This window comes from Strigops habroptila, chromosome 17 (assembly GCF_004027225.2).
Source record: "Strigops habroptila isolate Jane chromosome 17, bStrHab1.2.pri, whole genome shotgun sequence".
In the NCBI taxonomy this organism is placed as follows: Eukaryota; Metazoa; Chordata; class Aves; order Psittaciformes; family Psittacidae; genus Strigops; species Strigops habroptila.
In genome coordinates this window covers 2,168,343-2,192,701 of record NC_044293.2, presented here as the reverse complement: position 1 = coordinate 2,192,701, position 24,359 = coordinate 2,168,343, and the positions used below count along the sequence as shown (strand labels likewise).

General features: G+C 45.4%; 1 protein-coding gene across 1 annotated transcript in view; it reads right to left on the bottom strand.

Annotated features, from left to right (window-relative positions):
• Nucleotides 1–1,594: 1,594 nt before the first annotated feature.
• CBL (Cbl proto-oncogene) overlaps nucleotides 1,595–24,359 on the bottom strand; it is a 39,029-nt gene continuing 16,264 nt past the window's right edge. The window contains exons 3-16 of the mRNA XM_030505337.1: nucleotides 20,363–20,509; nucleotides 18,919–19,075; nucleotides 17,348–17,469; nucleotides 16,201–16,338; nucleotides 15,301–15,388; nucleotides 14,737–14,868; nucleotides 14,449–14,652; nucleotides 12,802–12,933; nucleotides 11,348–11,725; nucleotides 10,301–10,395; nucleotides 9,627–9,782; nucleotides 9,099–9,202; nucleotides 8,620–8,802; nucleotides 1,595–6,246 (exon numbers count right to left, since the gene is read on the bottom strand). Coding sequence (XP_030361197.1) covers nucleotides 5,966–6,246; nucleotides 8,620–8,802; nucleotides 9,099–9,202; nucleotides 9,627–9,782; nucleotides 10,301–10,395; nucleotides 11,348–11,725; nucleotides 12,802–12,933; nucleotides 14,449–14,652; nucleotides 14,737–14,868; nucleotides 15,301–15,388; nucleotides 16,201–16,338; nucleotides 17,348–17,469; nucleotides 18,919–19,075; nucleotides 20,363–20,509 — 2,317 coding nt within the window. The 3' untranslated portion in view covers nucleotides 1,595–5,965. The remainder of the gene's footprint in view (nucleotides 6,247–8,619; nucleotides 8,803–9,098; nucleotides 9,203–9,626; nucleotides 9,783–10,300; nucleotides 10,396–11,347; nucleotides 11,726–12,801; nucleotides 12,934–14,448; nucleotides 14,653–14,736; nucleotides 14,869–15,300; nucleotides 15,389–16,200; nucleotides 16,339–17,347; nucleotides 17,470–18,918; nucleotides 19,076–20,362; nucleotides 20,510–24,359) is intronic.

Below are 24,359 nucleotides of genomic sequence, written 5' to 3'. Positions count from 1 at the left end.
CAACCTGAAGTAACCCCTGTGACCTCACTTGACCCCTGTGACCTCATTTGACCCCAAATTAACCTCCCATGACCCCAAGTTGACCTTTCGAGAGGTGAATTTGACCTAAAGTAACCTTTTCTGTGACCCAAAGTAACCCCAGGAGAAGTTGTGTGGTGCCATTCGACCTGAAGTAACCCCTGTGACCTCATTTGACCCCAAATTAACCTCCCATGACCCCAAGTTGACCTTTCGAGAGGTGAATTTGACCTAAGGTAACCTTTTCTGTGACCCAAAGTAACCCCAGGAGAAGTTGTGTGGTGCCATTCGACCTGAAGTAACCCGTGTGACCTCACTTGACCCCTGTGACCTCATTTGACCCCAAATCAACCTCAGATGACCCCAAGTTGACCTTTTGAGAGGTGAATTTGACCTAAGGTAACCTTTTCTGTGACCCAAAGTAACCCCAGGAGAAGTTGTGTGGTGCCATTCGACCTGAAGTAACCCCTGTGACCTCATTTGACCCCTGTGACCTCATTTGACCCCAAATTAACCTCCCACGACCCCAAGTTGACCTTTTGAGAAGCTAGTTTGACCTGGATGACCCCTTTGTGTCCTCATTTAACCCCCCCCACAGTGCAATTTAGGGGTTTCATTTGACCCGAGGTAACCCCCATGGCTTCATTTGACCCCAGTGTGACTTGGCTTGGGGGTTTGTGTGTCCTTATTTGGCCCCAAGTCCTCTCAGATGCCCCCCAAAAATGTCCTGGGGGCCAGTTTGTCCTCATTCGACTCTATTTCCTTACTGGACTCTCAGGGTTTGGGGTGGTTTGGAGCCTCACCAGGCTCCCCCAGCTCCAACGTGTGGGTCAAGGCTGGCAGCGTCCATCAGTGTCCTCTGTACCACACTCACACAGCCCTCCCCAGCCTCTCGGCGGCTCCAGCACCATATGCTGAGCTCCAAAAGTGTCTTAACAGAGTGTGGAGCATCCACTAGTGTTAGAAGTGTGTAATATTACCTACGTATATATCATTTTGGAGTCATTATATCTCCTTTATGCTTCACACATAGTCTAATTGTGTAATATATGGAGTTAGAGAGATGCTATGCAATAATTAGAGTCTATAGTGATGCACTGACCGTGAGGCAAATGGAGCCCAACAGACTCCAGCAGGATGGGACTGAAGCTTTGGGATCTACTAGAGCAGCAGACACTGCATTAGACTCTACCAAATTCCATGGATGCTCTTAGGCTCTCTTCAGGGGAGGTAACAAATCTGTTAATGTCATTCTCAGATTCCCAAGTCCTGATGGATTACAGACTATTAATCGATTTTATTACAATATATTAAGTCTTATCAACAGAATTATTAGGATCAACTTGGTATGAATCTCTCCTGCCCTCTGTTAGCATCCATGACATGGATTTGAATTTAGCAGGTAACTGTGGCAATAGTTGAAATATAGCCACAAAGTGAGTCGTGCTCTGCAAGAGAGGCTCAGTGAACACCCCAGACGTGGGTATCCTGAAGGAGATGACTGGAGGCAGGCTTGGGCAGGATATTCCTCCTCCAGGACTCGGCCTCGAGGACAGAACGCACACAACGCAGCCAGTATGCTACAACAAAGGAAATTTTATTGAAAAATAAAACTTTGTCTTGTTTTCTTTTTCCTGACAACGGGTGAAGGAAACCCCAAACAAAGAAGCTCTTAGTGGGCAGCAGACGAGAATGGACACAATTAATAAATAACATTAGTATAACCTCTAAACATTAACAAGGCATTTGCAAACAAAATGAGGACTTTAAACCGAGTGAACCTTAAAGCTCAGCTACTCTCTGTAAGAATATTTACCTTCTGTTTTTCCTTATTCTTTACAGATCCGAAAGGATTAAATACTGCTATTATAGTTTTATATTAATGACACTATTATACCTTTCTTTAAAATAGTTTGTGAAAATCTCAACATTTTTAACACTGATATTATACAAATTGGTATTTGTCATTCAAGGGGAAGAACAACTGCTCCTCCCCCCCCCCCGAGAATTCCAAAAAAACCCATTTCTAGTAGGAACTTTAAAAACAAGTGTCCTTATTCCCCACTAATTTTCTAAGTGGCACCTTTATGAAAGTGCCCTGGGAGTTGCATTTTTTCTTGCTCAACTGAAAAAACCCACTTACAGTAATGAGCCTGCCTCAGGATTTAGCTCCAGGAATGCCATCAGCCTAGTGCAGGAAGCAACATGCAGTGCTCCCCCGAAGGAAGGGCTCAGGGGAGGGCATGCAGAAAAGCTGTTCCTGGTGAAAGCAAGTCCCACTGGTTCCCAGCAGAGAACCCCCAAAGCCTCAAGCTGCAGCACTCACAGAGCCAGGCACACAGGGGCAGTGCTGCAGGCACGATCTATCACAGCCCTGGTGGGATGTGGCTCGTTTCACATTCCCATTCAGCTACAGTGGCACTGAAACCCTGTTCAGAGCAGATGAGACTTGCCTGCTTTCCACAGCTACCTGCTGCTCGCTCATACTGGTGCCACAGGGTTTGTGCCCAGCTCTTCCTGTACTGTTTCCTGCTTGCTTTGTGTCCATGATAACAGGCAGGGGGAAACCCAGCATCTTCTAGAAGCAGAACTCGTGTTACAAGCAAAACCAATCCTGTCCTAAGATTCTATTGTCTTTACACCAAGCTTAGTACAGCACCAGGCCAGACAAGTCACTGTTAGTAAAAGGTAAAGTAAGAAACCTCCCCAGCTGAAATGCTACAGAGCAGTGTCAGAGTTGAAGTGACAGCTGCCCATCTTCCTCGCCCCTTCTTTTCACCCCTTTCAAAGCAGTCTCATGCTCAAAGGTGTCTTTACAGCTTGTCTACTTTGGGCTCTTCATTTCCACAGAGGGGTGGATACTCCGGTCCAGCCTAGAGATGCAGCATTCCCTTAAGAAAGGCACTAGACATGGGGGGGGGGGGTTATTTCTTTTTAAAGTAGCGTCATAAAGTTGACTTCTGAAGAATAAAGATCAAGAAGGTGAAGGGCAGAAAGAGAAATCAACCTTAGGCTTACCTTTCTGAAAGCACAACAAGAAAAATACACTGTGCAGTGCCTGGACTGACTTCACAGAGCACAGCCATAAGCCATGGGCAGGACTCTGCTGCACTGCAGTGGTACAAGCAAATGCTAACACGTCTAAGGACAAAAAGCCAAGACTTAAGTTTCTTTAATCACTTTGGGACACAAACAGTGCACAGAAAGGACACATGCAGAAAAATTAGTGACACATGCCACAAAGATTGCTCTCTCTAATCTCTAATACCTGCAACAATATCCATAGGAACATCTCTCAGCACATAAACCCCAAAGACAGGCCTGGAAGAGCTCTGCTAAGCATGATTTCATTTAACATTACGACAACAAGCCTGTAAGAAATGGCTTGTACGGGACAGAGCATCACTAGTCTGATCACACACACTGTGCAAGACAAGAATTAAGGCTTTCTAGCTGGCTGGACTTGGCTCTTACGCAGCCTTGGCAGTGGCAAGAGTCACACACCACGCTTGAACACACTTGCGCTGAGTTTACACAGCAAGTTGGGAACAAAGTGGCTCCAAACCTAACAGGGACCTAGTGGCAGCACTGGAGAGGATACAAAAAAGAGGGATATAAAACCGTAGTGCTCCCTCACAAAAGGGTTTTTACCTGGTTCTCCAGTACAAAGCCAGGAAGTAACTCTCATACTAGGATTAAGTTGCTCACAGATGTGACATGCAGATATACAGAGAGAAGACCCAGAGCTGCAGCATGTTCCTTCCTCAGCAGCAGCAGTGCTGGGCTTGTTCCTCTAGAAGCTCCCACTTGCACTGACCAAGGCTGCTGTGCATAACTGGCAGGGCACTTCACACAGAAGGAGCAGGATGGGTTCACAATGCTGCTGTCGCACGTGTGGGCAAAGGAAAAAGAACAGCTCTTCCTCCCCGAGTGCCACCTGCACTGACATCGCCTCTGCAGCTCAGCTCAGCACTTGGGGAAGTGCTCACCACTCAGCCAGGCCAGACCCTGCTCTCGGCTGCGCCTGACCTCTCTCTGCCCCACAGCAAGCACCATGCCCACTGACATGAACCTCACCAGCGTGCTGCGTTTCCAAGCTCCAGCCCTGACCCCGAAATAGCAACGGTGGTGATAGCCTGGAAGTGTTGCAGGAGATCTCCTTACAGTATGGGAGAAAACTGCCTTTACTATGGAATGGAGGGGAGTAAAGAGAGACAGTTCATGTTTGGAACTGCCTGGAACCCACTGCATCAGTTTATAAAGCTGTAGATCTAGAGACAAACCTATACTCTACATAAAACAAGCATTTGATGCTTCGTTCCCTTTGCCAATAGTCGTTCAGTCCTCTCTGCCAAATGCAAGCCATTTCTCTGATATCTGGGCCATGAGGTTCTTTAAAAGGCTAATCTGCACCCCACAATCACCCCAACAGCATTTCAAGTTGCAACGCTTTGCCTAGTGACTACTGCTGCCTTTCCAGAGATGCCAATAACGCTAGCCATGCTTTGAAAGGCTCTCAGCCTCTCGGTGTACACAGAGCACTGGTTCATCTGCCAGGCTGTGATCCGTGTATGCCTTCTTGATTTAAATCTTCTGAGAAGGAACCACACACTCCTCACACGTCAAGCACATATGAACAGAGTTAAGTAGCTGAGTATGCAAGTCAGGTTCTCCCAAAGCAACAGCTGAGTACTGACTCTTAAAGCTGTGTGATCATTTTACAAATACAGAAGATGCCCAGATCTGTTTTACCACAGGCTCTGGCAATACCTTAAGAGTAATGGAAATGGAAAGAAGAGCCCCCACGTGGTTTTGATAGCCATGCAGAGAACTGCTGCGCTGCTTATACCGCAAAGCAGGTAAGATACCAACACATACACCAGCTGCACCTACCAATTCCACAGAAGAGCCAGGCACGAAGACAGCTGGCTCCTGCAAAAGCTCTCTGAAGGAGATGATGGAATGTGCATGAAGGCCACGACTCTGCCACAGTCACCATGCAATTAAGATAAATAAAACATCATATTTACCAGGCGCACCATTCCTAGAGAAAGAGCGTGTGGGAGCGTCCAGTGACGGCTGCTCAGGCCCAGCAGGGCCACAATGAAGTTTGAGCATCGAAGCTCAAAATGCTCAAGGCTAAAGAAGGAGAAGCAGCCAGTTCTTTGCTCTCGCTCAAATCCTGCCCACCCTCTCCCACCCCTCAAAAACATGCAAACCTTTTCAGCACGTCGAGCTGCCTGGGATCTGATAGTGCTGCCGGCAAGAGGACACATAGGAGAGAAATCCAACTCCCAGCCCTGTCGAGATCAAGATGCCTGACAGAAGCTCGTCACGCTGTGTCCAGGCAAAAAGGGAGGAGCTGAATCATGAGCAATAAATGCTATTATTACAGGCAAGAGGGAAACGCCATGGCAAACAGGAAGCAATCTAAAGATTCTTCCGAGGTCTCCTATTTATTCCCAGCAGAAAGTGACCTCCCAGCTGGCCTAAAAAGCCTGAGCCAGACACGCAGCAGCGAACAGATCCAAACCTAGTACCATGAACCACAGGACACACCACGCCGACCTCAAGACTTGGTTTCTCAGAGCATTCACCTAGAATTCACAGCACAAAACACTCCCCCCAGCCTCCAGGGCATCAGCATGGGGATCCCTTGTTGCGATACCTTTCTCTACCAACACCCTGGAAATAAATCTGTTCTCTCAAACAAGAGGTAGGGGTAAAGGACTCCAAAACGTACACTGTATAAAACACCATTCTGCTCCATTTCATTCCACTGCTTTGAAATCTGGAACCACAAAAACCTGATAACTGATTCTCTTAAGAGGCAGGACCGACCTCAGCACGAAGTCTCTAAAGGAACCCCCTTCCCCTTTGGTGCGTAGCTGGGCTACAGCTGCCCAGGCAGTTGGTCCACAGAAGTTGTAGGTGTGGAGGTAATGTGCTATGTGGCCACATGAGCAGGGGAGGAAATGGAAACAAACTCCCGGAGGATATTCTTGGCCATTTCAATATTGTTATGTGCAATGACCAGTGCTTTCTGAATGTCCTGATATGAATAGCCTTGGCTCATTAGGTTCTCGATCTCACTGGAGAGCTGCAGTGACGCACTGGTCCCACTGCTGGCTCCGCCTGGCTGGCAGCTCCCTGCTTTCCGCTCCGAGTTGATTCGCCGTGGCAGAGGCTTTGGAGGCCTTTCTGGAACTTGAGAGCCATCGGAGAAACCTGGAAGGAGAAACAAATGAATCGCTTCGAGAAAGGATACATAATCCTTGTTGGAACAAAGCAGGAATGACATGAGGCTGATGAATGGCACTGCGAAACATGCCACTAAGAGCTACGCTGCTTCCTGCAACCAACCTGTCCTGTAAGAAGATGCAACTTTACCAAACATCCCATTTCCTTCTGGAATCAGACAACAACCCCCAGTTTAACTGCCCAGATGCTGATCTTGCCTCACACTGAAGCATGCTGAGGGAGTGTACATGCAAAATCAGGTCTATCAGCTCCAACTCGTCCACCACAACTGCTCCAGCAACTGACTTATGTTCTCTGAAGGGTCTGCTCCTCTTCCTCTGCAGGCCAGGGCCACCTACAAGAGCTCCTGCTGAAGCTCACCCTACCTAATGGCTGGCAGCTATGACACATCAGTAAGCTCAGCCTGTTCTGCCTTTTCTCTTAGTCATCCAGATGTGTTCCTTGCCAGTAGCCACATCATGCACTACTCCTGGGAAGGAAAAGAGAATAGCCAAGAAACCAAACAAGACACCAAACACTCCAAGGATTTAACTAATGCCTTAGGGAAAAGCCATGTTTCTTACTGTGTTAATCCAACATCTGATACATTTCTGAGTTCTAACCTCATTTAGCATCGCAGAGAGCATTTTTTCCTACTTTGCAAATCACAGGAAACTTCTCTGCGTGAATATTTGACATCACCTTAAAGAAAGATTCATTTGTCTCCTGGAAAATCTCCTGAAGGCAATTGAGACAGAGTTTTCTAGCAGCAGAACTGGTGTGTAAGAGATGAATCTGTAAGACTAAGAATATCCAAACAATCCCTTTTTAAGAGCGGGCACTCGCAGCACTGGTCAGAAAAGGAGGAGTCATTGCAGAGCCTTCCTGCAAAACTTGCCCTCAAAGCACCAAGATAGAGAAGGCTCTTCAGGAAACCAATTCACTGAAGCTTCCTCAGCAACCACAGTGCAGTTCAACTCCCTGATCTTCAAACTCCAAGCTGCTTACGCATAAAAAGCTTTTTGTATAGCTGAGAAAAAGGGCTACCCACTTCTCTCCCCTAAAGTGCCTTTTGAATTAGCTGTTTCTGCTAGAACTGGATCAAATTCCAGAGACCATGGGTCAATCTGAAAGGACAACTACTCGCACAGCTTTTTTGGTAAATGATTAAGAGACTAAACTGTAGGGCACAATGCATGAGAACATAAATCTGCCCAAATGCATCCCAGACTCAGCACGTTTGCTTAACACCAGGCTACAGCAGTAGCCAGTATCCAGGGTTTCAGAAAACCACATATGCTTCCCAGAGCAGTAACAATCAGCATTTCCAGAGCATTCTTCATTAGCAGATCTCCTACCCCTACATATCAGGACAATAGCATTGTTATTTCAGGGCTGTAAAAACAAAGAGGAGTCAATGTTTAAGCTGAGTACTTCGTGTGGGAGGAGGATGTGAGCTCTCTCTGCCCCTTCTTAGCCCTCTCAGCAACATTCTACAGCACAGTGACAGGCTTAAAAACGAGGCAGGGAGGAATGGAAAAAGCTGATAAACTTCTCTGCACTAGTAAAACCTTCTCTGTGCTGAAGAAGGGCAAGCTCAGGGAAGGGGGAATGGTGAAGAAGGTGAATAAAACACTCACTGGGGTAAGTGGTCCTGGCTCTACCTCCATAAGGAAAAAGAAACTCGCTCCTTTAGCTTGGCACATCACCAGGGTGTTCAGACATGCTGAAAGCCCCCCAACGGGACACGTTTCAGAGCTTCCTTTAAAGCTGCTGGGCAGTTGTAGGGAATAAGTCAAGCATTATTCAGAAAGGCTTTTGGAGAGACGAGGCTTTAGTTTTCCCTTCGGAGAATGTGCCTTAGAGCCAAAAGGACAAGATGTCCTCTGCTCCCCAGGGACAAAAAGCTGACCTTGCTGAGCCTCTAGGTCCCTGCTCCGGGGAACTGAGAGCCTCAACCAGTTCACTTGTGCCATCTGCTGGCTGCAGCCGCAGGCGAGACCCAGCCAGACGAGCTGTGCAGGCCCAGCTGCCTCATCTTTTACTTGCAACAGCGATAAGCAGTAATGTTCTGACGTTCTGCTCATGCCATGGAACACCCTGGCACAAAAGGCATGCCATGCCCTGGAGCAAACAGCGGCTGGAAGCTAAGGAAAGGTTTTCCTAACTGTGATTTCAATGTTCTTTGCTAGCTCAGTGATCAAATGACCAAGGCAGTGCATTCAACTGAACACCTATGAAATCAGTGTAATTCTGCCTTATAAACCTTCCCAGCTCACACACAAAACCTCGAGGGAGTGACAGGATGCACACAAACCATCAGCACCCACTACAACACAAAGAATACCCGTGTTCTCTAACCTGTCACAGGGTCATTTTCCAAAGACATTCGGCTGAAGGCAGGTGTGGCATTGGAGATATCAGACAGTGTGCGACGAGCAATGGCCACTGGTAGTGGTGGTTTGGGGATATCATAGCCATCCTCTTCATTTTCTGACTCTTCAGGGCCATTGCTGGCAGTGGCTGCTGCCAGATCCCCTTCATCTGGAATAAGAGGCACATTCTGATGAGCTCTGGGGCTGAACAGAGCCTCTGTCTCTCAAGGCAGCCTGTTCCCCTGTAGTCCACAAACATTGACAGGACACAGAACAAAGGTTTTGCTGCCAAAACTCCACATTCAATGGCAGCTCTTTCCAGAAGGTGATGTTTCCCCATACATCCTAGCTATTTTAACAGCTAAAGCACATAACATTTAGCCTGAAACGCCTTTCCAGCTGGGAGTGGGACCAAGCCATTGTACTCCAGTTTCTCAGGGGTTTTTATTTAGCACATCCACTCACCAGAAGTGTTGACAGTCTCGAAAGCTGAGGATGCTGCTTGGGAGTGAATGTTGTACATTGCTTCATACATGCAGCCATCCGTCTGCTGGTCGCAGTCTAAAACTCTGAGGGAGAGAACAAGTATTTCCCTTAGACAAGTGGCAGCAGTAAACCACCAACACATCGTCTCTGTGACTCTTTGTTCCAGCAAATGCTCTAATAATGACCACTGCAATACAGCGTATCAGGTTAAAAGAGTGTAATACCACCAGAACACCACCTTTTAACAGGATTTTGAATTTCACTTGTTGCTGCTCTCAAAAGGTTACCAGCAGAAAGACAGGGGAGGGGTTATCTGACTCCTTTAATACTGTATAAGGATTCTGCTAAGGAGCAGACTGTATATGCTGTCTTAGTCTAGATCTGGTGAGCATCACCAGGGGAATTCAGCAAACCCAGCAAGCAAAAGCTCCACCCTAGTAAAGCAATAAACAAAAGCCTTCCCAGAGCTGTGAGGACAAAGCACAGAACACACAAGCAGAATCTCACCGTAAACTCTGAGTCATTTCCAAAGGCATTTTGATCTCTGGTTTCTGTACAGCAGGACCTGGAGGCACTACAGGCAGAGAGGATGGTGACATGTATTCAGTGTCCTCATCGCTTTCAGACTGTTCCCCAGGAGGCAGTTTTGGTACAGGCAGTGGTCTGGAGGCAGAAGAAACAAGATGGAAACATCAGAAATACATTTACACCAAATCTAATTCATACCAAAGTGGCCTTTAAAATCCACAGTGGATGGGACAAGCAGCCACAGTGATTCTGTCTACACAAATAATCTGGCCTTCGGTATTCTTAGCAGCCCAGGTCCACGGTCACACTGACACAAGAGCATAATGCAAAAGCAAGCTGACAATATCATACCCATTATCCATCACCTATTTCACATACAGACCAACTCAGAAGTGAATTCATACAAGAGCTAATAGCAGCTGTAGCCTGTTTCCTATTGCCACAGCCAAGGGTAACTACCACCACTATCCACAGATCTTTGGCGTTCGGGTTTAATCTGCTTCCTCTTGATTCTGTATCTTGAATCTGTCAGAGGTTGAAATTAAGGCTGACAGAGTTGTGTCAAATCCTGTCCCTGGCACCAGCATGGAGAGAGCCCTGTAGTTACCATTCTCTAAGTTATAAAAGAGCACTTTTGCTAGAAAACAACAGACCTGGCAGCTAAGGAGTAGATCGCGTTGGCAGATGAGGAGGGTTTAATTTTGGGGTGTTCACACTCTGAGGTTGTTGGCGGACCACTGCTCAAGCTCTGAAAGAGAAAATCCCAAACCAGGAATCAGAAACACCACATACACCCACAATGGAGCTGCAAAGCTGTCAGCCAGTCATTCGAAACATCCTGGGTGGGAATGAAGCACCTTCGTTTATGCCAAAGCATTTACTAATGCCTTAGAAACCTTGGAGTTGGGGGACAGTTTTCCCTCAGGGAGGGTATAAGGGGTATATTTCTTCCTGTATCCCACTGCTTGTTCACACAAAAACTGCAGGAACTTTGTATCTTTTGAGATTCCAATGGCTTTGGCAAATTCAGCTGAAATAGGCTAGAAGGCCAAAACGGGGGACAAGAGGAAAAGGATGCAGACAAGCACACGCATACCAAGACAGAATGACAAATGTCCAAGTGTTATTTTCTTAGACAATCTGGCTAAAAATGTGCTGCCTTTCAATTGTAGAGAGTTGGAAGTTTTAAAAGGAAAAATCTGGGGAATGGAATGAAAAAAAAAGGCAAATCTGCCTCGGATTTCTTTTAGAGAACAATATGTTGGTCTATTAAGCTACACATCATGACATTGGTAATAGTAACAGATCCAAATTTAACTCAGTTTTTACCGTGTTCAACTAACCATAGCTATTGTGTGTCAGTTCTTCAGGACTGAGAACTGAGAAGAGCAAACTACACTTCCCAGCACACACACAAGATTCTCAGGTTTTCCAAACTGAAAGGTGAACCACGATCACGAAATTGTGGCTCGTGATTGTTCAAACCGGGATTTCAGCCTCGCTGCCAAGAGGCACAAAAGCACTTCCCTAAGAAGTCCTCCCATTATTCTCCCTTGCCCAGCATTCACCAGTTCCTTTCCATCTCTCCCTTGGCACAAGATCACCCTATTCGGATGAATATGCTATTCATTACGAGGAGAGGACACCTTGGATGATTTAACTCCTCACAGATTACCTTCAGCTCTAATGAGCCTACTCACCACCGGGTTGTCCAGGCTGAGCGTGCTCCCAAGCCGATGGCTGTCAGCCCTGGATTCCATCTGGGAGGGCAAGGAAAAGGGAAGGGAGTGCCTGTTTGACAGTTCTCTCCCAGTCCAAGGGTCGCCAGGGCCGAGAGCTACAGATGGGGCTTTTGGAATGGGCCTGGCTGGCCACAGCTCTGCCTGGCGGTTGGAGGGCACAGGGGGGGGTTTGTCTCTCGAGGGACAGTCTCCTGGCGTGCAGGGCAGGGGACGTCTCTGAGGTCGGCCTTCATTCCCGATGGAATGTGGCCTGTCCGGAGGCGGTGGCGGCGGGAGATCTCGGAGCGTGGGAGGGATTGGCAAAGGTTTATCCTTGTGAAGAGCACCAGGAGCAGCCTGCGAGGCAGAAGAATGTAAAATATTGCTTAACAAAGGTGGTTTAGCCATAAAACATAAAAAAAGAGGGAGGCAGGGGGCAGAAAGGTGAGTTTTGGCTTTCGTTTTATCTGTATTTTTACAAGGAATTCTCTCAAAGGGTGTGGAGATAACCCTCCACAAGTTAACCCTCCAGAGATACCTTCGCTACAGGCTCCAAGAGATAACACGGTAACTACGTGCAGCTACAGCGAGGCACTAAATACCCCACATTATTTTCCTTGAAGGAAAAAAACCCCCTTACATCAGCACTAGATTGGATTCCAAACAAAGGTCACCCATCGCTTACAAAAATGATTCAATCGTGGGTTATTTATACAAGTTGATATTCATCAGGCAGCCATGAATATTCATAGAAATGGATATTTTCTTCTGCCTGAATTTTCAAGCTTAATTTCATGACTTCATCCAAACTAGCTGAAGAACCACTACTGCATCTCAAGAGCCAGTGATCAGATGCCACCAAGATCAGACCACTGCCTTCTGATAGTCGATCAGAACGCCGGTTAATCTCTCCCGGTCACACACATTTCATTCCTTCCTTTGTTTTCTAGCTGAAAAACTGCTCAATGGAAAAAATAGTGAAGAAAAATTGGGTCAGGAATATGACAGCTTCCCTGCTAGCTGGAACAGAACACAAGCCCACAAATGCAGCTCCAAAGAGCTGAAAACCAGGGAAGATATTGGTAATAACCATAACTTAGTAGTTCAACAGGAGGACACCAGTCGCCCTACGTGAGCAAGTATTTCACCTTAGGACTGCCTTCCTTCTAGCAACTGCATGGGCAAATGTGCAGACAGGCCCTTTAAGCAGCAAAAAGGGATTCTCCCACTAGAAGGAAGCATTTGCTTTCAGGACAGACTGGACTCTCATGGGGAATGGAAGGAAAATGGCCTATGAGGTCTACCGAAAAGCGAGAAGTCTTGTGTGAAAGCACTTGGGGATGTCACAGAGAACGAGCAGGATTCACCAGAATGCTCTTCTTCCTGCCTGCCCCCCCAAAATCCCAGCAGAAAGGGCAAACAGTGTGTTTGACCTTTGAAGTGGTCCCAGGACTGGAAGCCCCAGGCGGATTGGCCACTCGCTGCTGCAGAAGATCCAGCCGCGGCGGCACGGGAGGAAGCGTGGCCTGTGGAGCTACCGAGAACGGAGAAGGAGGACGCTCGACCTGAAAAGGAAAAGAGTGGGCAAATCAACAAATGACAAGCCCCAGCAGAACTCCTTTCCTCTAGAGAGGCTTTCAAGCTCTGTGGCTTGTACTGGCTTCAATATTGCTATGGAATTAACAATAATTACTGTATCAGTAACCACCACACACCGGTAAATGAGGGCAATTTCCCAGCGCAACAGCATTTGACTTTCAGCAAGCCTCGAAGATCACCAATGGCTTTAGCTGTGGCACACAACTGAAAACGCACATGTAGGAGTGGCACAGTAAAAGAAAAGCTGTTTTGCTGGAGCAACAAACCTGCCTTACTGGGCCCTGAGCAGGAGCAAGCTTCTTTTCAACACAAGAGGGCATGATCTGCTGCAAAACCCACTGCAGGCGCCACTGTGCTAACTGCCTCGACTACAGTGTCATAGCTGTTGCAGCAGTCACTAGTGTGCCCCAAAACCCCCATTTTTGTCCCATTTTTGTCCCTGGAAAGCTGGTTTTGCACCTAGCAAATCGGAACAGTGCCTATTCTTCTCTTCTTCAGAAAGTTTATTTTACAAGCAAGGCTGGTGCTTTCTAACTTTGAAAAGCTGCGCACAGGTTTGAACTCACTAATGCCAACAGAGTACTAGCCTGTAAACCATGACAGGATGTCACACTGAGGAAATTGCTTTGCTTTCTCAAGTTATGGATACAAAAACTACCTCCAGGAATAGGTTTTACTGGTTAGTACACTATTTCACATGGTGGAAGCTAAAGAGAACTATGACCACAGTGGAGAGGATTCTTTCTGACCAGGAAAGGCATCTTATTTTAGTGCATTCAACTACTACAAATTAGCCACAATCAAACCCACTTCCCTATGCAATAAAACAATGCAAAGTGCAGGTGTGCAAGAGCAGCAACAAGCTTTTAGAAACAAACCATTCAGGGATCCCTAAAGAATGCCTGTCTTGTGCCCGCCTCCTGGAAGGAAGCAGCAGTAATGGCAGAGAGTTATCACACCTTGATTATACAAATGTATCAGGCACCAGATAAAAAATGATAGTCCAATTGACCTGCTGAGCAATATAACCTGCCCTTTACCCCATTAGTCAGGAGGATCTTGGTAAGACTCTATGTGGTTGCCTGTATTAATCGCTGGGGAAAATGGATGAATTTTTGCTGATATGAGTGAATTATGGCTAATAAATCAAAAGCAGCATAGCTAAGCATACAGAGAAATGTTATAAACCTAGATCTTACATTCCAATAGGTCAAGCCAGTCTTTTTATCCTTCCAAGGGTTCTTTCAAGACAAGCCACAAAAGATCAAAGATTTCCAGGTGTGATCACCATTGCTTAATAGAACTGACAGTGTGAACTGAACCAAAAAAGTGATCCTAAATCCATGTTTTCCATACTGGGTAAAATCTTTCTGTTACAAGGTCTGCCAAGCCTCACATGCACAAATCAGTAAGACCACAGAAAACTGATGGAGAACACGCAGTCTTTGTACATCCTGCCACATCTACAAGGGTGACCTTACTTTGGTACCAGCGAGTTCTTTCATCATGAAGAGGGAATCATCAGCTCTGTCGTCGTCATCATCCTCATAATTGGGCGAGGGAGTTCCTTCTGCCCCTTGTCGTGATAACCCTCCTCCTCCTCGGGGGTCAAACGGGTCTACGACGATTGGCTCCGTGCCTTTGATTTCACAGCGGCAAAAAGGACAACCCTGGCCTTCTGATTCCTTCATGGAAGAGAAGAGACCTGTTACACACCGCTCCTGTAAAACAGCAACCAGCTTCACTCACAGAGATTAACATCGCCTCACCTGCCACGCAGTGAGACAGGACGTGCACATCAGATGGCCGCACGGTTCAATCTTCACATCCTTGTCGTTTTCAGCACATATTTTACACAGCTGGAACGTGGAGCCCATCTCGCAGTACAACTCGTATTGTTCCTTGGGGAAAGACAGACATACACGGTTAATCCTGTAAACCCAAGGCAAGAACACAAGGCAAAGGAGAACAGAGGTCTGCAAAGATTCCACTATAATTTTATGTACTAGATACCTATGTCAAGGTCTGACAAGAATGGACTTCAAGCTAGCCCAGATTTGGTGTCCCAAAAGCAAGGCTCAAGACATGCTGAATGGCACAAAAGCATGGTTCTAAAACCAACTAAATCTTAAACTGTCAGCCCTGCTTAAAGCTTTACCTAACCTCTGCAATCTCCTCTGCTCATCCCCACCATTCAGAGATTCCTGCATCTCCTGTAAAACACCTCCGCCTTAAAAACAAGCCTTGGGGACACCAAGTAAGACAAACAGCTAAGGAGGCTAGAAAACAAGAAGAAAGTTAGCAAGTTTGATGGGACAGAATACTTTGCTCACCTGTGTAACTTTAATGTGGTCCTGAGGTGTGGGCTCACACAAGCCAGTCAAGTCAGGATTCTGATTCCGGCCATCGGGAAATAAATAACTGGGGGAAGAAACAGATCTCTTTCTCTGTGTGTGCATATACACAGGTGCATACACACATACACACACACGCACACACAGGCACATATAAGGTTTCTTTTGGGGATGGTGGGGAAAACCAAGCATGAGGGTGGGAAAGAAGCGAGGGCTGGGAATTCAAGGGATTCTGAATTCAAAAGAAGATTTGGAAGAATTTTACTATGGGACAAACCCCAGATATGTCATTCTTAAAAATAAAAGCTTGTTTTCCTTCCCGACAATACTCTGTCTTTTAAACAGGATGTTATGGTCCCAGACTACTCTTGTTAAATCATCCTGTAGTGAAACTGTAATATCCAGAGTAATAAAACCAACACCATAATATAAGTTGCAGTGGCTCAAATTAGGGACTTGACTGGGAAAGAATCTCTGACAAGGGAAACACTGATGCAACACTTATCATCTGTCACTGCAAAAAGGCAGTACAGCTCTCCAGTGAAAGATACCCACCTGAGTATTCCGAAGTGCCAAAGCAGTTCAGTGTATGAATTACTCCAGTGACACCAGTGGGACTATTCACCATTGAAATGCTTTGCTGAATCAACAACTAAATAAAAAGGAAGAGCGCAGAGATGTCCAAAAGGGGCTCAGAGATTTCAAGAGTGATTGTTTGTTTGACCTCTGCAACGTGCTGCCTCTCCTGTGATAACGTGTGATAAACCCAGGAGGTATATTTTACCATTCAACTGACTTTAAGACCTCACCGGAGGATTTAGATTTATAGAACAAAGAGTGAAAAGAGGCAAAAAACTTCATTTTGATGAAGTTACTCACAAGCCTTCCCTGAAGCCATCGATCAGTGCTTGAAAAAGAGGTTTGTTGTGGGGGATTGTCTGAAGAATGTTCCCATCTGCAGTGACATAGCCAATGGCCCACTGACCGAGCCGTGTACAACTGAGTCGGAAAATGTAACTGAAAACAAAGGAAAAGAAACTTCAGTTTGGACTGGAACAGGCAGGAAAGATTAAATGTCAAGTAGGCAGCCTTTGTCTGCCTATCTCAAGATAGTAAATGAAAAACTAGTAGGAATAACCTACTAGTGATGATTTATACCAGCTTTCCTTAACTGACCCCCAGGCAGACCAAAGGAGGAACTTGCAATCTGATACGAAATGAGAAAAGCATCCAAGCAGTGGCCTCCAGGTGAAATTAAACCCAGAATCCTGAGCAAGAAAAGTCAGCATCCTTAAAATCATTTGTTTCAAATTAACTTTAAAAAAACCCCAACAAACAACAAAACCAACCAACAGACTACACGAGGTTTCCATGTCTAAAACCAGCGCAGAATTAACCACATAGTAACAACCTCCAGAAATTAACACTTGGCTCTTCCTGCATAAAGGAAAAGCTCTTAGCTCTGTTGCGTCGGGCCAAGTTCTATTCAGGACATTGGGTAGCCCAAAACTATTTAGATCCACAGCCACCCCAGAAGCATGTGTTGCCCCTAGAGCCTCTGAAGCGTGCCCAGCCTGCAGCATTACCTTGCAGCCTCCTCTGCCCACCACGCTGCTTTCTACCAGAGCAAATACTGTCTGAAATTGGCTTCAAATGCTGCTCTGAGAGCTGCACTCTGCTCAGCTCCCCTGGTTTTATGCGTATACACCAGAAAGTTACCGGGCCTATAGATACATGCCCTTATTTATGCTCCTAAAGGGCGCATTGTTTAGGCTCACTCCGGCAGTGTCTGCCTCTGTGTCCTGCTCCTGCCTGAGGGAGCTGTGGTGACAAGTTGGGGAGTGAGCAGGAGGTAAGTCACCACGTGGAGGATCAGCTCTGAACACAGGCCAAGCTGGGGTTTGTCACAGCTCAGGTTTCTGAGCAAGGAGGACAAAGACAAACCAACCCCAACCTCCTCAGCCGGCGCAGTAATCGGTGATGCGAGCAAGAACGATCAAAGCAGCCACTGCTGCCAAGCACTAACCTGCCAGGTTTGTGAATGAATTTCTGAAGCCGGGCTTTCACCTCATCATACGTTAGGAATGCCATATAGCCAGGATGAGTCACTGCCAGACTGTTCCAGTTCCTGAGCAAAGAGGACCATGGCTATGGAAACAACAAAGAGGTGTATTAACCACGCACTGCTAAAAGGTATCGACACACACAATATTCCTTAATCAAAGGGATCAGTTCAAGAAGCAGGTTTCTCATGCACCATAAATCCAGTAGAGGAACTAAAACCTACGTTCCCAAGCAGCAGCCTTAGCACTTGAGTTTCTTGTCGGTGATAAAAACGCCACTTAAGATGGACCTTAATCAAAACTCCTTTAGCAAATGCTAAAGGAGAAGCCACTGAGGTCACAAAAAGACAGCTCAATTTGTACTGCTTCTGCAGAGAAAATGACTCATTCCTGAGACAGGGATAAAGATAGGAGTTTAATAAGATTATGCACAGGACCAGAAACCATGACTAGTGCAATCTCTAACAACAACTTCCTATATGGCCTCCGGAAAGTGACCTCCCCTCTCTGTCTCAGTTTCACTGTGTGTAAGATGCTTGTGACTGTTCCTTAACCACCTAACCTCGCTCGGGTGTGGCAAGGATTACTGCCTAGGCTAAGATCTGAATAAATAAACCAGCACATACATGTTAAATATCCCTTAGAATGATGCAGAAAAAGCTGTAACAACCGGCTGAAAGCTTCCAATCCTCAGAAGGGTTTGGGTGTCTAAATCTCCCCCAAGTTTTCCAAATTTCTCATCTAAAAGAAGATATTAGCTCTCCCTAAAAACTTTGCATCTCTGAGAAACTGCAGTAACTCTTAACTTGCTTTTTATGTACTATAGCTGGAAAAAGTACTCAATGAGATCAGCTACATTGCAACACGGAACATGGGAATTTTTCATCTAGACATATCTTAATTACAACCCACCCTATCACATGGGAAAAGGCAAGTCAGAGCCAAAGAAGTAAGTGTTTGTTCTTGTAAATACCCAATTGTGCCATCAGAAGCTGCATTTTTGAGTTTAGCACTACTAAAGACTGTGGGTTAGAATTTTAGCTACTAGTGATAAAAGAGATTTCTCCTGCACAGAACACAGACATGTCCACAACATCCTGGCTGTGTCCGTTCAAAAGCTAGGAAGCTCTAACTACCATGGCTGTGCTCCATCCTGAACAACCCCCCCGGAAAATAAATCCGACAAGAAAGCAAAGGACAAGGAAAGACAAAGTGATAAACTAAGCTTCACATTTCCTGGCGTACAGAAGTTGTGTCAGAACTTGAGTCTAAAAGTGACCTTTGAAAGGGAAAAACTGATTCATGGGAGGATAATGAATGTGCCTTACGGTTGCAGTATATATATTTAGCCAACTTCTTCTGCTCCAACCAAAAGTATCACACGCTTTTACTGCAATACAGGGTCCTAAATATTACTCCAGCTATTTAGGGGATGAAAGAGACGACCAAATCCCTTCCAGCATGTATCATTTTAGTGTGTAAAATAGAGTTTGTCCTGGGAAAAGGGTCTGAAGCACCGAGACACATTTCTTACCTGAAAAAGCCGGGTGAAGATATCAAATTCAAATACTGAAATGTAGTCATTGCACGTCAGGTCGATCGTTGACTTCAGGGCCATGGCTTCCAGCCCGGAACTGATTGGATGCACTTCATGCAAGGCCTGGCGGAAGCTTTTCCAAGGAACAATAGTCCTGGGGAAAACCAAGCCATGTGTAAATGTGATGTATCTGAAGACCACCACCATGTACCTTACACGCTTTAACTGTGAGTATGCACCTCATAATGAAAGAGAGGAAAATCAGAATTAGCCACTAGAGATCCATTCATGTTGTGCAAGCACAGATTTCTTCGTACTGCAGTAAATTAGCAGCCAAATGAACAATATTCTCTGCACATGCAGCATTTCTGAAGCCCAGTTCTGCTTTCTCCTTTCCCTTTTTCTGCACTCCCATCATGTCAATGCCTGTATGTACCCTGGGCTGTGTAACACGCTGTCACTTGATAAGAGTGTCACAATGGTGCAGAAGGGAAGGAGTTCACATTCAGTCTATTAGTAGAGGTCTATGCAGTTGAGAAGGAGAGAAAAAAAGCTGTGAGCAAATCTGTAAAGAGGGATTAACTGGAGACACAAGATAATCAGAAGCCGATACCGAGGCTCCTGTTTAAAGGAGTATTTTCCTTCTTTCAAAATATCAAGTGGAACACAAACATAGAAAGAACATGCCCAGCTTCAGGCATGTTCTTCGTGAGTAAATATATTATTGCTTTTTGTTCTGACAGCTACTAATTAAACTCTTTACGTGAAGTACCTTTAGTTACTTTGGTTAGAAAGCAGTACCCAAACCCATTAATTTTAATCCTCAGACATTGCTTTGGACACGTTTACAGTTAATTCAGTCACCTTTCAATAGATAGAAAAATTAAACCTGAGGTTTCAACCGTTTGCACTTCACTTCCTCCTTCATTCTACCTTAACAAAACCATTAGGCAAACGGAGAGAAGTCCAGAGAAGCCAGAAGAAAGGTGACTAAGTGATTAGCAAAACTAATTGGAGGGAAGATGAAACGAATTTAATATAATGGCTTAGCTAAAGGACAACTAATATTGCGGGACTGGTAACCTTTGGAAGAAGAAAGCAGATTATTTTGCATCGTTCCTGAAGCTTACACACAAGTGAAGAAATTAAATTAAGGAGGGGAAAATTCAAACTGAATAATCGAGGGAAATTCTGTGACAGTACAAGAGTCCCCACAAAGTGGGGAAAGACCCATCACCAGACACATTTAACAAAGAACTAGGAAACAGAACGTAGGAACTATCCTGTACCTCACCCCAGAGAGTGGACCAAATGACTAGTAGGTCTCTCCCATTGGTCATTTTAACCTTACAAAGACTTTTGTGAACAGCTTTTCAAAATACACCCTGCTGTGTGCAATCTGCTCCCACAACTCTCTTGTTAATCACAGTTAGAAACTTACTTTTCGCCAAAAGCCTTTCTCCAAAATTCTGCAGCATCTGCCTTGGTGATCCGGAACGTGTCTCCCTGGAAAAGGCCGCTTGGGAAAATCCCTTTGAGTTCTGCCAGCATATGGCTGAATATGAGGGATAACTTTGTCAGGTTACGCCTACAAAGGAACACAAAAACCCAAATGTTTCTTGCCGAAAAGACAGATGTGGTTTAGCACTCTGAATAAAACAGGAATGGTGCCTACTGTAATGCAAGAAGTATCCCAGCCTAGAAAACTCCTCTTGCTCAGGACCGTGTTTACCCAGCATTCAGAACACATCCACCACAACGTACTTACAGCAAGGTCTGTGATCGTGAAGACATTTCCCACAAAGACTAATTTTGCAGAGTCTCTTTGAGGTGGAGGGGTTATTTCCACAGCAAACCCACCCAAGAAAACACATGCACAGAAAATGTCCAAAACCAGCATTCAGACCTTACCTATTAATGTAACAACAGCATCATCAGAGCCAAAACCTCATCAGCCTCCTTTGCTCTTGGGTCTGAAAATTCCCTATGAGAGCACATAAAACTACTACTGCCTTGGACCATGTAAGCTGAATGTCCTTCCAAAGGGTCCCAACACAGTAGATTTGCTCAGATAACTTCTAAGGGATAATTACAGGTCCAGCGCCCAAGGGAAGATCGAAACACCTGCAGTTTTTATCTAAAATGGTAATAACCTACATACAAAAGCTTGATGGTCCTTCTTCAAAAGCTTGAGAGTCCTTCTCAACTGTATTATACTGAGTAATTATTCAATTTGAATCATGAATTGGTACGGATCCCTTCCCTGCCTCATCACACTCATGTGTCTGAAGTGCTCTAGTCCATCAGGTTATGTCCTTTTCTAAACTGAAGAGGGAAAACTGGAGGAGAAGATATATTCTCTGCTTCAGATTTAGCCAACATGCAAACGATTTCCAGAAGTAGAAGCCAGGAGGACTACTGCCTAGCAGAGAGGTCATAGCAGCATTGGGAGCAACTACATAAGGAGGTAAGCTCTATGCTGTAACTGTGCTATGCAGAAATAGAGCTAGCTTGGGTACCTCAAAGCATCAGTGCCTGTAGCAGTAGAGGAATACCAAACTAACAGTCTTCCTATTTAGGAGTCAAACAATGGCGTTATTACACACTAGAGAGGTAGTCTTCTATTCATAGATGGGGAAAAAAAACAAATAGGCACTAGTGGCATCTATTTGTATCACTCCTTTATCCAAATAAAGGATGATTCTCTTCTTTTCCACTCCATTACATTAGCCAGATGCTAGGAAAATGTAGTTCCTGAAAAGAGACAGGGATATTTCTAGGCCAGAGATTTTTTTTCACCCCCATGTCACATGCCTGAAGGTAAAAGAAGGAACTAGTGTCATGTGGGAAAGGACAACTTCTGAGTTATACCCAACAGACCGGAGCTGGTCAGAAGCACCAAGGCATTGCAGGGGGTCAGCTATGACACCGCACAACAAGTTCTTTTGCAGACTGCAAACTACTGAACCATTCAGAGAGGGGTCAGAAGCATCCCCAGCCGCACAGCATTTTCCTAATGCCTTGTTTTCCAGATGCTCTCACTGCATATGTTACTACTGTAGTGTGCCACCACCCCTAAGACAGCCACGCTCGGCAGCAAACTATGCTCCCCCCAGGTTCCAGCCTTTCACCAACCTCTAGTTGCATTGGTTCCAGTTTACTTCATCTTGGACATTTTTTGGATACCTCTTACTCCAGATATGCTATTCCTACTTGAAGTACTTATTCTGTTAATCCATCTGGCTGCAGAACTGACCCCCAGCTATTGACAGGGAACTGCCTCCAGACTTTCTGCCAGAAGTCTCTGGACATTTGGGCTTTGGTCTTCTAGCTCCATATCACACTTTGATACAGTCTAAACTCAACTGGAAGTGGCCTGCTTTGCTTGACGTATATTCTGCTGTTTACTCAGCTCCACGTGAGTTCTTTCTCCATGCTGTGATAGAGCCTGGGAAGACCAGAAGGTACACATGGCTCAAAATGGTAAGTCTTCTTTGACAGCAGCTCTCGTTCCTTACCCTCATGTATTCAACTGCATTTTGTGTCTCAGCAACGAAGGCTGCTCGAAGTGTTTATAGAAGGTGTCAGCTACACAGCAAGGGGCTCTGCTTTTTGTCATTTCATACATGTGCAATAACAACAGGTGCTCAAGATTAACAAAGTAAAACCATGCAGATGCTCTTCTGTCAGCTGCTCCCTTCAGCACCTCTATGCTGGATGCGTTACACATTCAAACTGCGCGTGTTTTAAAGCAGCTGGATGATTTGGTTGGTTGATTCTGTCAACACAGGCCAAAAGCTGGGCTGTTTACCCCTCTTCCTTAGGTAACTGCCCTGCACAGAGAGAGGCTGGCAGAAAGTCCCCTTGCCCTACCAGTGTATCTCAGTTTCAAGTCATCTGCTTTTGCAGTTTGCTATACCTTTGGAACGCTACACTAATTCCTCACTTTCTGTTTTCAGGAAGGTTTATACAGCATGTCTTAAAACAAACTACACAGGATCTGCGTGTAGGAAAAACTAAGCTGTATCAGAACAGCAAAGTAATGGCTTCCTACGTGATCCCAATTGCATTGATGAAGATCACTGGCTCAGGACCTAGAACAGATACGCAAAGAAGCTACAGCAGTACAAACCCAGGCTGTTACCTGTTCGTGCATCTCCCCAGCCTGGTGTAATGTTAAGTAGTGCAAAGCTGTGCATTCCTCTTCTCAGGAGCAGATAAGCAACTGTGCATTTAGCAGGGAAGGCTGGGATTCCTAGGCACAGCCACCGGCTAATGCTACAGAGAAGGTGACTTACTGCAAACTCAGAGCCCAGCTCCCTCCCTCCCTCTAGAGGGAAGGTTCCTACCATGTCCCTGCAATGCCTCTGGCTGGCAACCACTATTAGAACTGCACATCAGAGGTTCTAGCTGCAGAGCTTGCTCCCCAAGCTGTCTTCTGAAAGTCCTCACTTCCATAAAATAGCAGAAAAGGTGATAGTTTATAGCAGTGCAAAGAAAAAAAAGCAAACACCATGAATCATTTACAACCCAGGCAAAAAAGAGATTTTTTTGTTTCTAAGTCTATACAAATGGAGGCTTGAACAAAACCTGCTGATTATTTTATTGCATTAACATGGAAGTAATCGGTAAGAATTCAGTTCTGAATACTGAACCATTTGGAGAGGGGCAGGTAACGTGGCAGCTCACAGCAATGCATGACTACAAAGCCAGCAATCCTAACGCTGTTTAGTTAATGGCAAGGGCAGCAGTGACTTGCTAGGACTCAACACTTGCAAAAATCACGTCCTATTTGTGAAAGATTTCTAAGCGTGCTTGAAACTAACGGATGCAATATTTGGTAGGCGGAAGTGAAGTCATTTCAGACATAGACTCTTCCTATTGCTGCCCAGAGGACTGTGAAAAACAAGCACCCTCACGCATTTCTGCCCCCCAAACAAGCAGCTAAGTGGACAAGTGCATAGTTTAAAGCAGCAGTTAACACTGTAAGACAACAACAAGGCATCTTCCTGTGTCCTTGCTTATGGCTTCTGTGTTAGAGCCTTCTCCCTTAGCCGAGTTTCAGGAAGTGCTTGCACTCAGCTGAGCGTATCATTTCAGCAAGAGAAGAATGAACTTGCACAGGCTTGAAGGGGATAAACAAATATCTTACACAGACGCACAATGAGGGACTCTGTTTCCAAAAAAAGTTGCTAATAACTGAACATTTTGCAATTCAATTACAAATATTCAGCTGTATCTTCAACCAACAACAAGAAAAACACAGAAGGTGAACATAAAGAGCAGCAAAGTGCAGAGTGTTTAATGTCAGTAACTAGCTTTTACATACAGCAACTAGTTACCAATCCTGTGCTAAAAGGACAAACGTTTTCTTTCAGGAGTGCACTCTTTTATTTTAATAAGTTACACATTTGTAAATTATTACAGATCAAATAAGT